Source organism: Aptenodytes forsteri, unplaced genomic scaffold (assembly GCF_000699145.1).
Source record: "Aptenodytes forsteri isolate BGI_AS27 unplaced genomic scaffold, ASM69914v1 Scaffold15, whole genome shotgun sequence".
Lineage (NCBI taxonomy): Eukaryota > Metazoa > Chordata > Aves > Sphenisciformes > Spheniscidae > Aptenodytes > Aptenodytes forsteri.
In genome coordinates this window covers 24,957,505-24,971,307 of record NW_008795129.1, presented here as the reverse complement: position 1 = coordinate 24,971,307, position 13,803 = coordinate 24,957,505, and the positions used below count along the sequence as shown (strand labels likewise).

The following is a 13,803-nucleotide window of genomic DNA, read 5'->3' as shown; positions in this document are numbered from 1 at the left end:
TTGGTTGACGGTTGGACTCGATGATCTTAGAGGTCTTTTCCAACCTTAATGATTCTATGATTCTATGATTTTGTAGGGAAAGCACTATTCTAAGTAATAGTGGGACTCTCTAGCTAATTCTCACTCAGTAATTTAAAGGAATCTCTCTTATCTCACCTTTTTTAAATGATTAGTTGAAATAAAAGGTAAAGAGATATTTTGCTCTTAACAAGCTAAAATATTCTTAGCTAGACAAAGTATTTTATATGTTATTTTATATTCTAAACAAACTACTAAAATCATACCCTAGAAATTACACTGACAGGAGGATGTCTCAAATCATCGCATTACAAAACCAAAACCAAACCAAAAATCCCAAAACAAAGAAGCCAGCTTACTTTTTAACATTGGAAAAGCATTTACTATGCCATGGTGATGCATGCACATACAGGCCACAATCTTTGCTGTGAAATACTGGAGGATTCGTATTTCAGACAATTTGCAGTGAAGTTATCCTAATAATCTCCATTAGCAGCAATACCCGCAGCGATATCCAAAATTATTATTATTGTTTGAAGCACTAAAGGCCCTTCAGTTTTCAGCCTAAGTTAGCTCATTTGATGGAAAGATGCTAAAACCAGTACCCGCAACAACGGCCCCTGAGCCATTACACTCATAACCAAAGCCAAAATCACACGGGTTGGGAGACAAAACTGCAAGCTTTTTTCAACCCATTCTACAGACAGGGAAAAGGGAGGGCAATGACTTGCCTGGGGCCACAAAGCACATCAGTGACAAAGCCCAGACCAGAAGACAGCTCTCTTGACACCGTGTGTTTAGCCACGTGAATTGCTTATTTTAGCCGCTTCTGCTGGGCTCCACTGGGTTGGAGGGCACTGACAGCCACCTCGCAGGCTGATTGCAAGTTTCCAGGAGGAATTGCCATTCTTCAGACAATGATTAATTGCTTCCCTTCCAGGCATTACTATTATTAGTACTATTAATTATTTGTACGCAACGTATTGGTGATAAAATGGGCTAGCACGCCATGCTCCTACTTGAAGTACATTAGGACTTTCAACAGATGGCAAATCACACAGGCACACTGGGACTTCCCCGCTTCCAACCACTGCTTGTAAGTGCTCCAATTTGTACTTCTAAGTCCCATTTTAAGCAGTGAATAAACCCAAGGTCCTTTTTTAAAGTCAGAGTTTTATTTATACATAGAGTTGGGAGTTATAAAACACATACTATGTCAACGTCTGCTTTGAGTTTTTATGGTTTAAAAGCTCCAAAGCAGGAGAAGCTGGAGATGGCATAAAATATAAGTTGGGTGATCTGGACAAGACAGTCCGTCGGCTCCATTTTTAATTGTTTTTCTTAGCTTCATCTCTAACCTCAGAATTAACATATGAAGAGGGGGAAAATGGAAAGCAGGAGAGGACAACTGACCGTAAACCCAGTCAACTATGGTAGGTACCTGATGGGTGAACTTCTTCCAAGTTAGCAGTGACAAACCACCCACATGATTTTTACAGTAATTTTAATTTTTGAGGTCTGTCATTATGTTATTTACATCTGATGATTTTTCTTCTCCTGCTTCACTGATCAAGCAAATGAGCATTTTTTTCAGGTCTTCTCAGTGATGACAGTTGTTCATTACATTTTCCTCACATATATTACAGTTGTATTGCCCCAGGCTCGGAGCAGGAGCTGAGCTGCACTGTGATCTTTGTGAGGGTTATTTTAATATACATATTGAGTAGCCTCATGAGAGCCTCCAAAACTACTAAGTGACACCTGCTACAACAAAGCTGGGATGGAGAGGTGAAATTAAAGAAAATAGCATCCAATGAGAAAGAAAAATACATATAATGATTTTGAAAGGAAAAAGAAAGAGGTAGAGGCAGGCAGGGAAAGAATCAATATTTTTCTTCTGAGATAAAATAAAGTTGCCCGCTAACCTGGGATGGTAGTTATCCCCAAGTTCCAGCAAGACAACTTTTGTGGATGAATTAGTCAAAACGCATTATCGTCTCTGCTGTCCTACATTTATATCAACACGACTCACCATGTATACATTATAGAGGGTAACGTAATGAGAGCTGAATTGCACTCTGTTTGCAGTTCTTCCCAATGGGTAAATAAACTGTTTGTAATCAAGGTAAGTATCATGTTGGTCCTTAGGTGCTGTATTTAATTTTACTTGATGCTTTTACTCTCTAGTCAGGTAATAACTCCCTCTGAAGGTGCACAAGGGACATGAATGTTTCTAGCACATCTCTGTAAGTTAGCAGCCCTTCAGGAGGCTTTAAAAAACTGCCGCCTTGGTCAAATATTGAGTTTCTGGATTAGGGGAATGCCTGGGGGGAAGAAGAGGGAGAAGGGACTTCTGAGGCTACATGGAAACCCCAAAAAGAAAACAGATTATTTTGTTCTTTTGAGGGATGCAACTGTGAGACAGGGCTTATCAACAGAATTCCCAGTTCTCATGTGAAATATCTTGATAAGTCTTGAAGTACAATCTTGCCATAAGCAGCTTTTCTTCTGGCAGCAAAAGTGAGAAGAAATAATTGAGCAGTTAGCTAATCCCTTCCTTCTCCCAAGCTCCACCTGTTTACCATGACAGGGTGGCTGAACACACATCTCATCGCTGACTTTGCAAAAGATCACTTCTGAACTATTACACTTGCGATACTTTAAAAGGGGATAATTTATCTCCTGTTTGTTTGGGGGTTTTTGTTTGAATGCTTAGGGGGTTTTGTTTAACTTTGTTTTAAAGAGGACCAAGAAAAGCATTATATTTATCTTGGTTAAAAAAAAGGACAAGGAATATATCTTGAGATAAATGTCTATATAGGTTGGTTTTTTTAGCCAATATTAGGCTGTCACTTAAAAGCGCTATCCCCACCCCACACTGGTTACTCACACCATTGTGTCCCATTAATGTTTGTGGGGTATTATGACGAACCAAATCTGGAATAAAATACACTGGTAAAAGACCCAACCAAAAAACCCCACAGTTCCTTATGAGATCAAACAAACGTCATGCTGCCACACAGGAGTCAGTAGGATCGGAAGGAGTAACACCGTGATAGCACTGAGATCTGGAGCGCCGTGGTGACAATCCTCAAAACCTACAGATGTGCACACCAAATCATGCTTTACAGAGATAAGCCCTGAATTACTATTTCTTACGCACCCATCGGAGCCAGGTCGAGAAGGTGTGCTGTCGGAGGAGATGGAAGACACCGATGCAACAGAGAGGGGCCTTGAAGATGATGGCATCGTGAAGGATCTCACCATAGACCGTGGCCGACTGCCTCGTCTATCATCCAGACTTGAAAGCTGCAATAAAGAAATAGAAGATCTTATTTCTTAAATCACAATATGGCTGACATCTGGTTACCAAAAGTAATGTGGAAACGTTCAATGTTTTTTCTTCCATGTAGATTTTTATATTATGTAATTATACAGTGTGTTTAACAACAAAGAAACAAATTCTAAAGAAAATCCATTTAAAGGACTAGGAAGAAATATTTAGGTCCTCATAGGCACATGTATAATTTTAAACATATTCCAATAATTCGTTTCAATGGTATTTACATGCTTTTTTACATCTGGGCTTTAAAAAAGGAGCTTTCTACAAAAAACTTTTTTTTTAATCCATCTCTGCAATTGAAGTGACTGTCCTGTCAGTATATTTAAATAAAATGAAAATAAAAAAAAAGGGGGAAAAAAAAAACCGACTAAGAGGAACTTTATGTCAAGAGAGGCAATTTACAGAGTGACATCTAAGTTAAGAAGAAAATATATGAAAGATTTTTTTTTTGTTTCTGACAATTTCAGAGTTCTGAATATTTATACAAGCTTTGTTAATCATTAATAACTGATATATGCATAAAATAATTGAACTTTTGCAGTCAACAAATAGGAATCTCATGCTGTTTAATTACAGGTATATTTTCCACCCTGTCAACTACTGGTAAATTGGCCTGGTACAAGGAAGAGAGAAGCGATAAAACTCCATCAATCCTGACAATTCTTTCTGGTGGGTAGAGTGAAATTAGAAAGATAACACCACCTGCGTATGACTTTCCAGTCATCTCCCTGATGATGTAAATGTATATTATGAAGTGACTGACATGCAAGTATCATTAATGTCAATTATTCCTGTTCTCCTTGGGAATAAATTACTATTTGAACTTTTCTCTTCCTAAATATATTAGCAAGATGGGATTTGAAGGACTACAAATGGAACACCACTTAGAAGGACACCATAAAGGCTGGCACATTCCCCATAAGATCTCAGTGTTCCCATTAAAAAAAAAAGTCATTGCTATAGCCAAAAGTGAAAATTAATCTCTGAAGGAAGGCCTGTCATAAAATACAACAGGATACTTCACTGGCATGTACTATTTCACCAAGGTTTTGGGCACTCAGAGAACAACATCACTTGGCACGTTTTTGCTGCCCCGCCTGCTGCAGCATCTTTCTTGCCGCCTCCGTAGCCCAGGATGCTCTGCATCTCACTGAGCAGAAAGCTGAAGCTCTCTCCCTCACCATATCCCACATCATCCACTCTTCAGAATAAATCTCTGTGGGATTTTCCAGAGATAATTTGGAACCAAATTCACACCCTGTTTATATTGATGTGATTGGTCTAACATCCATAAACTCAGTGGCATGCACCCATTAGTGACCATAATCAGAACTGCATGAAGAGGTTGCTGGTTTAAGGCTGTTCAAGTGTATCTTGGTTGCTTCATTCTTTTTAGAATCAGTTTAGTGACTGCTGCTCATTTAGGGGCAGAAGTAAAATTGGAGAACTTGTAATTGTTATCAATTTCTTTTTTTCTATTTCAATCTTTTATTTCTTAGTTTATTAAGGACTAGATTGTCATGGAGCTCCCATCTGATATTCTTGCCTTGGAAGGTTTAAGGCTGGAAGGCAGGAAGGGCATGAAAAGGGCACTATTTTCTCTGTGATCTCCTCTCTATGCAATTGTGCTTTAGACACTGAGTTTTCAGGTACAAGGCGAAAACTACAACTGCAGATGTTTTTAGCCTCATGGCTGCAGAGATAACCTTCAAAATCTGAGCCCATGAAGTAATATCTGCCTCAATACATATGTGAATTGATGCAGCACCTCCAAAAATGATGACCCAACCCCAACTGGGGCAACCATGCGATTTGGCGTTTTCGTAAGGAAGCCACCACTCACTTGCAGGGAGGCACCTGCCATTTGATACCATGTCCTTCGCCTGCTGGGACCTGCTAACTGGCTTTCTTATTAAAAGACAGTTAACGGGATTACAGTGCACGCTCCTTATCCACTTCCAGGGTGCCAGGGAAAGCCAGGAATGGAGACGAGACGGCAGTCCAAAGTGCAGGCTGGCAAGCTGGCTTTCCTGCGCCATGGCCAAGTAATTAATGGTCTGCTGGTGATTTCCTTTGTTTTTAGATGGCTTTTGCTGACAGAAGGTGGGTCTGTGCAATCTTAAAGATCTGTGCAATCTTAAAAATAAATCACTGCTTTTCAAGATCATTTGGTTTTAATACCAGTACTTTTTGTGGGAAATGGTTTCTGGTATAGGATATTCTTGAGTCCAAGTTGGGGAAAATGCACATTGTCCTAAATGATACCACACTGTTTGCTCTTTTGGAGGTAAAATTTTCTCTAAAAATTGGGTAAGCTTGAAGCCCACTTACGTATCCTGAACCAAAACAAACAAGGCAACTCAAAAGCGAGTAGATCTGGTGATTCCAAGTTCAGCTAAAAAGCTTTGCAGCAAAAGGGAGGACCCCAGAATTTCCTGGCACTTCCAATGTGCCAAGGACAGGCTACTGCCATCATGGCACCCTGTGGTGCCATCCTCCTCCCCAGGGGAGCGGGGTGCGTGGGGTGTTCCCCTGCCAAGGTGGGGGCGCGCTGCAGACCAGCAGGCAGGAGAGGAGCCACAACTCTCCATCACAGGGCTGGCAGGAGGGAGCAGACTGCATGCCAGGTCATCATGGCAGCACATACACGATAGGCTGGCTACCTCTGCGTTAGAGGACATATAGGTCTTTTCTGGTAAATGTATGTGCTTTATTTTCTGGAGCAGTGGGAAGATATGTATTGCATATGCAAGTTTCATGTACTACTGTCATTTCACAAATAAACCTAAAAATTACAGCATGTTTACAAGACTGCTGTCAGGACTACCAGTAGACAGAGATAAAGCTCACCCTGGCAGCCTTCAATATATTATTAGGAGATCAGCTCCGCATAGTCAATCATCGAGCAACTCTAACCACTTGCATCTTGGGTTTTTAAATAATTTTAAAAACTGATCATATAATAGCACCCAAAAAACGTGGCTTTTGACTGAATTATCAATTACATTCTGAATTATGAAGCTGCATGCTGGCTTTTGACCTCCCTCCCCGAGGGTAATGCTCAAATTAAAAGCAGAACAAAACCGCACAGGAAACTCCACCAAATTCTTGGCTGTGCCTTGAAGATGAAGCAGCGACTGAAAATAGCGTGTTGGAATGAGAAAAACATGAACTCCAGCACTACTAAATCTCACTAAGTAGCAGCTATCTTTTTATTGCCTGCCTACATTTAGGGTGGTGCCAGAGTATGTAAGACTGCACACTACTGTAGAGCAGCACAGCCCTCACATCTCAAAAGGAATTACATCTATGGAAAGGTGACATTCGGCTCCAGAAAAATCATGCTATAGTGGCAATTTTATTTTTTTTTTAAAACCCAATTCCTTAAAAATGGAATATTGAAGAATTATTATTATTGAAGACTTTCAACGAACAGATTCAGGCAATTTAGAAATTGTTCCCATGCTAGAAGATGAAAGTACCAAGGCTTTCTGAACATCTCTTATAGCATCTGCTCAGTATTTAATAGTTTGATGACCACTGAGAACAACCAGGCAATGCTGCATCAACATTGCTTTTTTAACCAGTGGGAATTATAATACAGAAATACACAGTTGCCCACAATTTAAAGAAGTTCCACATATTTAGCAAACATAAAGTTAGCAGGCAACTTACGACAGCGCGGACCCCGTACTGTTTTTCCACTTTGTCTTTCAGCTGCCTGAAGCAAGCCTCCATCCGCTCGTGGAACGGCCGCAGCGCCTCCGTCACCTTCTCCCCGTGAATCCGGATGCCTTCCGCCAGGAATGGGATCTGGAAAGCAGAGTTACGCTACTTCAGTCTGCCCAGTCCTTCCTAAGCGAAGGGTTAGGGCAAGACTCTCACATATGTTGCAAGAGGAGTGAAAGATCTCATGGAATAATAATAACAACAACAACAATAATAATCATCATCATTCATTGTATATGAAGCAAAACATAGTAAAAAAGGATCTAAAAATCTGTTATACATGATTTGTTTTTTTCTCTGTTAACCAAAGTCCTTTAAAATTAATACACCCATAGCTGTGCCCAGTAATCATATACTGAATATATCAGATAGCACAAATATTCCTGTGATGATATATACACAGGCCCCCATACACGCTGTACTTCAAAATGGCAAACTGATGAATGATGACTCTCACACCGGGTTATTACTATCAGTCCTTTCCCAGTTTCATGAGAAAAAAACCTTGAAGGAGAAAATACTTGTATGTTTTCTTTAATAAATGCTATTTCTAAAACTGCAAATGAGCTACATCCTTGGACACGTATACACTGCAGAGGAATATTTACTAATAAGACATATAGTTTGATATACTATACATTTTTCCTTAGAAAAATTATTTTATTTTCTTTGGGAACAAAACAAGAGAAAATAATTAAATTAATTCTCTTTTGTAACTGAAAATAATAATTTATCTTCAAGGCTTCTGCCACAAAATATCCATGCCAACACAGGATTATATAATTAGTTCATAGTGTGGAGGTTTAGCTGACCTTTTAAAATATTTTAAGAGAGACATTTTCATTCCCACAGCTATCCAGACATACCATTAGTTTTCTACCTCCAGCTTAGGAAAAATATTTCCTCTTCCAGGTCCGTTTCAGCCCACACGATGCTCTGATTCTAACAGATATTCTCTGCAGCAATCAGGCTAAGAGGCTTCTTCTTAATAATTTATAATTAAATCATAATGCTGATTAAAACCAGATTTTTCTAATAAGACTGAGCAGCAATCAGAAGGAGTAGCTTTATTAGTAAGGAGAATAATAAATACACAGATGAATTACAGATGAACAAACTCAAGAAATCTTATCAAGATGATTCCCTGTGATTTGGCACTATTTAAACGGACAGTTTCTTCTCCTAAAGACTACAAAGAGAAGTAAGAATAATGACAAAATTTTTTACTGTAGCCACTTCTATTTGTAGCCATATGGATTTGCACTCTACAAAAATTAAACATTAAAATCAGAAAATGTCCCTGCTCTGAATAAGTAAACGAATTTCCAAATTTTCATAATTATCAGGCCACACTGTGACCCTCCTATTTTGCAGGGATAAGTGGTCACTTGGCTCATTTATTTAAAAGAACCTGCTGACTTTTTAAATGGATTCTTTTAAAAAGATCAAATTACCAAGATGAAGTACACGTGGGGTCTGAAGCTTCAGCTCCGAGATAATTTTTACAAGCAGAAAATGCACTACTGAGCCTGTCCTAGGGATCAGCCATCTCCAATTTAGAAAATCAAGCAATATGAAGTAAATGACATTTTTTGTAGGGAAATGTCCCAGTCAGGAAAAAAAATGTAGGTGCTTCCTTCTGTGCCCCAAATTGAAGGTGCTAAGGAGGGTTTCACTGTTGGTATACACCAGGTGCATACAGCCAGCCGTGGAGAGCTTCTGGCACTTGGAGAAGCAAAATAATAGGAGGGCTGATGGCCAGGTCTGCTGGAGTGAGTGTGGGTTGGGTTGGGAGAACGTGACCACCTGAAGGCTGGTGGCCTCCTGGTACAGGAACTGTTGAGTCAAGAGATCGAGGAACAGGCAAGAGGAGGCACCAACTATAAGGGAATGAAAGAAGACCAGAAACCACAGAAGAAGAAGAAAAGGCTTGTTATTCCTTAACAGAAGCTGAATTTAATAAACTTCCCGTGGCTTTGCTACAGAACTTCTGTGAGATTTCTGAGTCAGGATATTTGGTCTCCCTGTCTGAGACCACTTAATCCTTTAAACATTTATCAAATACAGAAAGCAAGTACCTTCGGACTGTTTTACCATTTCTGCTTCGTCACCTTCTACTAACTTCAAAATTCTTCCTACGTCTCCTTTCCAGACATGGTCACAGGGAAATCTGGTGACAAGTGACACTGAATTTTAAACCTATAGGAATCTTCGTTGGATGCGGAGACAGAGGCAGAATTTTGCCACATTCACGATATTGCCAATTCATTTGGCTTTGGAGCAATGGGTGGGTTTGCTTATGGCTCTATTTCAAAAGACCCTACAGGGTGCCCTCACCTTTGGAGAGGTGAATGAAAAAGTAAAGGTAACGTAAATAGCTGAACTATAAACAAATGAGCTGAATGAGAAATTCTTATTCCATAACTCTAATCTTTGCCGATTTTAAAATTTTATAGATCCATTGCAACTTAAAATTATTCCCTGATTTTTTTTTTTATTTTAAAGATCGTGATCTGCTTGGCTGAAAAGAATGAAAAAGCTACATACATTTGAATTATTAAAATTAATATAAAATCTTAAATCTTAAAAGAAAATCTTTCATAATAATGGTATCATAAAATATGATCGTAAGAACTTAGTTTTGTATGCTAGATTTCTTTCAGCTATGTAGAAGTAGTACAAGATTTTTATGTGACATACTAGTTTTGGTATGCTGTAAATACATTAGCTAAATGCAGAGTGACTAATGTCATCAATCATTCATTTCATTACCATCATTTCAATCAATCATTTCATTACCTTCATGTTAAAATAAAAGATCAGCTTGAAATGATGTAGTTGCATGGAAACATTTTTTTCTAAGTTGAAAAAGCACTAAGACGGAGAAAAATGGACATTGCTTTACTAATGGTATTTATCTGAAAAAATAATAGACAGAAAAAAACGTATACTTAAAGTTCAGAAGAATTAAAAAAGGATAATATCCTGAAGAGCATGAATTCCATAGCACAATGGAGAAAAAGGTAAGGTAAGGGGATAGAAAAAAAATTACATTTAACTAGTCAGCTGATAATATGATTGTCAGGCTACTATTTCATATATCCAGATTGATTTATACAGCATAAAGAAAATCTCTGTGTGATTACAAAACTCCAAGTCCCACATTATTGAAAAATGAAAACTCATTTTTGCTTTCAATCACTGTCAAGCCCGTGATGAATTCAGACCACTGCCTCACTTCGGAAAGTTTCCATAACAACTCCCTCTCCTGACACCAGCTGATATTTGGCAGTCCACTCCCCACTCCACTCCCATCTACTTATGCTGACAGTGTTCTGAGAACTGAAATAATGTGAGGGGAGGTTTAAGTCTTAGGATACACTAAATGTATATCAAATGTCTAAGGTAATTTAAAAGCACTGATTTCCACCGTGAAATGGCTAGACCTTTTAGTGAAAAGAATTTTCAGATATAAAAATAGTTTTTGATCCCTTTTCTCTATTTTTCTGGTTCCTGTTGTTTTGGAACTACAGTACGAATGGGAAATTATGTATTTAAAACCACTGAATAATTAAAATACAATGTGATTAGCTGCCATACATATTTTCAAATAGTAATATTATTTTAATACACAATTGTCACCAAAGTGAATCTTTGCTGAGGAAAACTGTGTTTGTAATTCATTTGAAGTATTGCTATCAGAGGCAAAGACAGAGAGCTGATATGAAGTTAGTCTTCTGGGATCAAATTATTTTCCTCTATAAAAGCACAAAGCTCCTAAAATCTAATCTTCTGTAAAAGCTTGTAAGAAAATAAATAAATAAATAAATAAATACATAATTTTTTTGCAGACCAAAAGAGTTTTTATTCAGTGATAATTTTTTGGTCTTCAGAGGACTTTTTTTTTAAATTCTGTATCTTTGTTTCTACTACCTCTAAGTAGTTCAATCTAAGATTGAAACCCATAGAAATGTAAATTATTTCCTTTATTATAAAGACAAAATTGAATATAAAAAGACAATGATGCAATTTTTTCTTCTAGGGGAAAAACACTTCCAATCATATTGATTTTTTTTAGTTATTATAAAATTATCTTGAGACCACTGGAAAACGTCCAGTATATGACTATAAAACAAAATTGGAATTGTTTCTTGTTAGCCCTGAAAAATATTCTTTGGTACATGTAAACACAGTCCTTCATGTAAGACAAACACAGTTCTTCTTGCTTTGTCTCAGGCACTGGGCTGGAAACCTGGGTTCCACTCCCGGTTCAGGAAACATTACCCATGTGATCTTACATTTAAATGATTTCTGCTCTAATATGTCATCATAAAAATACCAGGTAATTTCACATGCTTTATGAATCAATAATGTTTTTGTACCATGTTAAGTTATACAGCAAATGAAACAAAGGTTTCACAATGATGAATTTACTTAATATTTTGCATGCAAGTTAATTTTTGCAACTCTCACATTTAATATTCTGTGCCAAAAGGTACTATAAGTATACAAAGGAACTTTAATAAATGGAAAATATGTTGTTTGAAGAAAGAAGTGAATATGTGAAGAAATACTGCCCCAGTCTGTGCAAGCAGGAGGAGAGATTCAGGGTTAAGCATTTCATCTTACTGTCCGAGAAGAATTTCTGAAATCAGCCTTAGAAAATTAAAATGTGAAACTAAATCGCCGATAATACTAACCAATATTATTAAAAATATTTTCTCATTTGATGTAGATGAGGTATTTTCACTGTATTACAGTTGAAAAAAAAAAAAGAGAAAGAAAAAAAAAAGAGGTTGATCATGTTTGTTCCTTGCGGGTTTATCAAATGACAAATTATGTCAGATTTGAAAAGATGTAACTTTAGCTCAAGTTCCAAGACAGTTTTAAATGCCAAAGAAGCGTACACAGGGTGAATAGTTCAATGTCTGAATTTTCTCAAAGGTGACACTAAACTGTCTTTGTATAGCAGTTGGTCCCAACCAACCTGACTTAAAATGTTTTACCTGCCAAGCGATCAGATCCTTTAGTTTTTCAATCTTGTCATGATCTTCTGGATGCTCGTGTATATATTTTTCAGTAAAAAAAGCCTAGTCAAGAGAGAGAAACGAGCAGTTATTTCGGAAAATGAATCAACATCTACCATGGAAGAATTACCTATAGCAAAGACATAAGTAATACACTGTTTATAGTTTCCCAATGTTAATATCTTATCCCATATAACTTCAAAAGCTAATTTTGTAAATGTGCAGTTAAGATTATTTAGACATATTTGCAACTGACTGGTATCTCAGAAGTCTCTACCATTTGATTAATCCTTTAAAAACTCATGCATTTGAAAGCAGAGAATTGCAATTGGCTACTTCGGTCACTGAAGCTCTGATGTCCAAGCGCGTGAGAGCACACACTGGAAATATCATCAGACTCAGTGTCCAACTCTAGTAAGCAACTATCCACCACATGCCTACATAAGTACTCTTGCTGCTAAACCTATCAACTCTTACTTCAAATGTAGGAAGGCAAAAATGTATCCATAAATATCAGAAAGACATTAAAAAAGGTAAATTTTAAGCAATGTTCTACAAAGCACATATGCGGGGACACTCACATAGTGTTTATATACAAATACACACACACATATATGTCCTGCAGCATTCCAGGGGAGTCCAGGCTCAAGAGGTGAAGCACTGCAGGAGAGATAATTTTGACGTTACCTTCTCATAGTTTGTGAACCCTCCCATGACTGCAGGATCCACAATGCCGTTAAGCAGCATTGAGAGAGGGTTAATGGGTAGATTTGGATCATTTAAATGCTGTTGAACCATATTATTGATCTTATCATTTGTTAGCTGCATAGTTTCTATTGCATTTTCCAGTGGACTGATTTCAACCTAAAATAAAAACAAAAGGAGGTTTTAATCAAGGAGCAGAGTTTTTAACCTGCCACAGAACTAGCTGTCCACCAAACCACCACAACTAGAAACATTTCAGGAATTTCAGAACAAAAGTTATTTTAACTAATAATTAACAGAAAGGGTGGTTTCAGGCATTTGAATATTTGGTATCTATATACTGCAGTAACTGATATGATAATCAATTGATCAGTGGAGAAACTTAAATGCATTTCACTGCTGTAGGACAGACTACATCTCAGCACAACAGCATAACATTTAAAAGGCTCTGACAGGAATCACGTGAGGTTTTTGGAGGATTATGGAGAACATCAGAGATTACGAGTCGGTGAGTTTTAGCAGTACAAAGAAGATCCAGCTTAATGTAACAGTAAGAAAGAAATGATAACTTAATGTGGATTTTCTGATGGAAAATGTAATCCTAAGCAGCTCAAAAATCAAGATATTTTAGAATCATAAAATAGTTTGGGTTGGAAGGGACCTCTAAAGGTCAGGGGACAGGGATGGGCAGGGACATCTTCAGCTAGATCAGGTTGCTCAGAGCCCCGTCCAACCTGACCTTGAATGTGTCCAGGGATGGGGCATCCACCACTTCTCTGCGCAGCCTGTTCCAGTATTTCACCACCCTCAGCATAAAAAATTTCTTCCTTATATCTAGTCTAAATCTACCCCCCTTTAGTTTAAAATCATTCCCCCTTGTCCTATTGCAACAGGCCCTACTAAAAAGTCTGTCCCCATCTTTCTTATAAGCCCCCTTTAAGTATGAAAGGCCAGCAACAAGGTGCACCGGAGCCTTCTCTT

General features: G+C 37.8%; 1 protein-coding gene across 1 annotated transcript in view; it reads right to left on the bottom strand.

Annotated features, from left to right (window-relative positions):
* DOCK1 (dedicator of cytokinesis 1) overlaps window positions 1-13,803 on the bottom strand; it is a 307,079-nt gene that overhangs the window by 23,190 nt on the left and 270,086 nt on the right. The window contains 4 exon segments of the mRNA XM_009278124.2: window positions 3,182-3,327; window positions 7,037-7,174; window positions 12,097-12,180; window positions 12,805-12,981. Of these exon segments, the coding sequence (XP_009276399.1) occupies window positions 3,182-3,327; window positions 7,037-7,174; window positions 12,097-12,180; window positions 12,805-12,981 (545 nt within the window).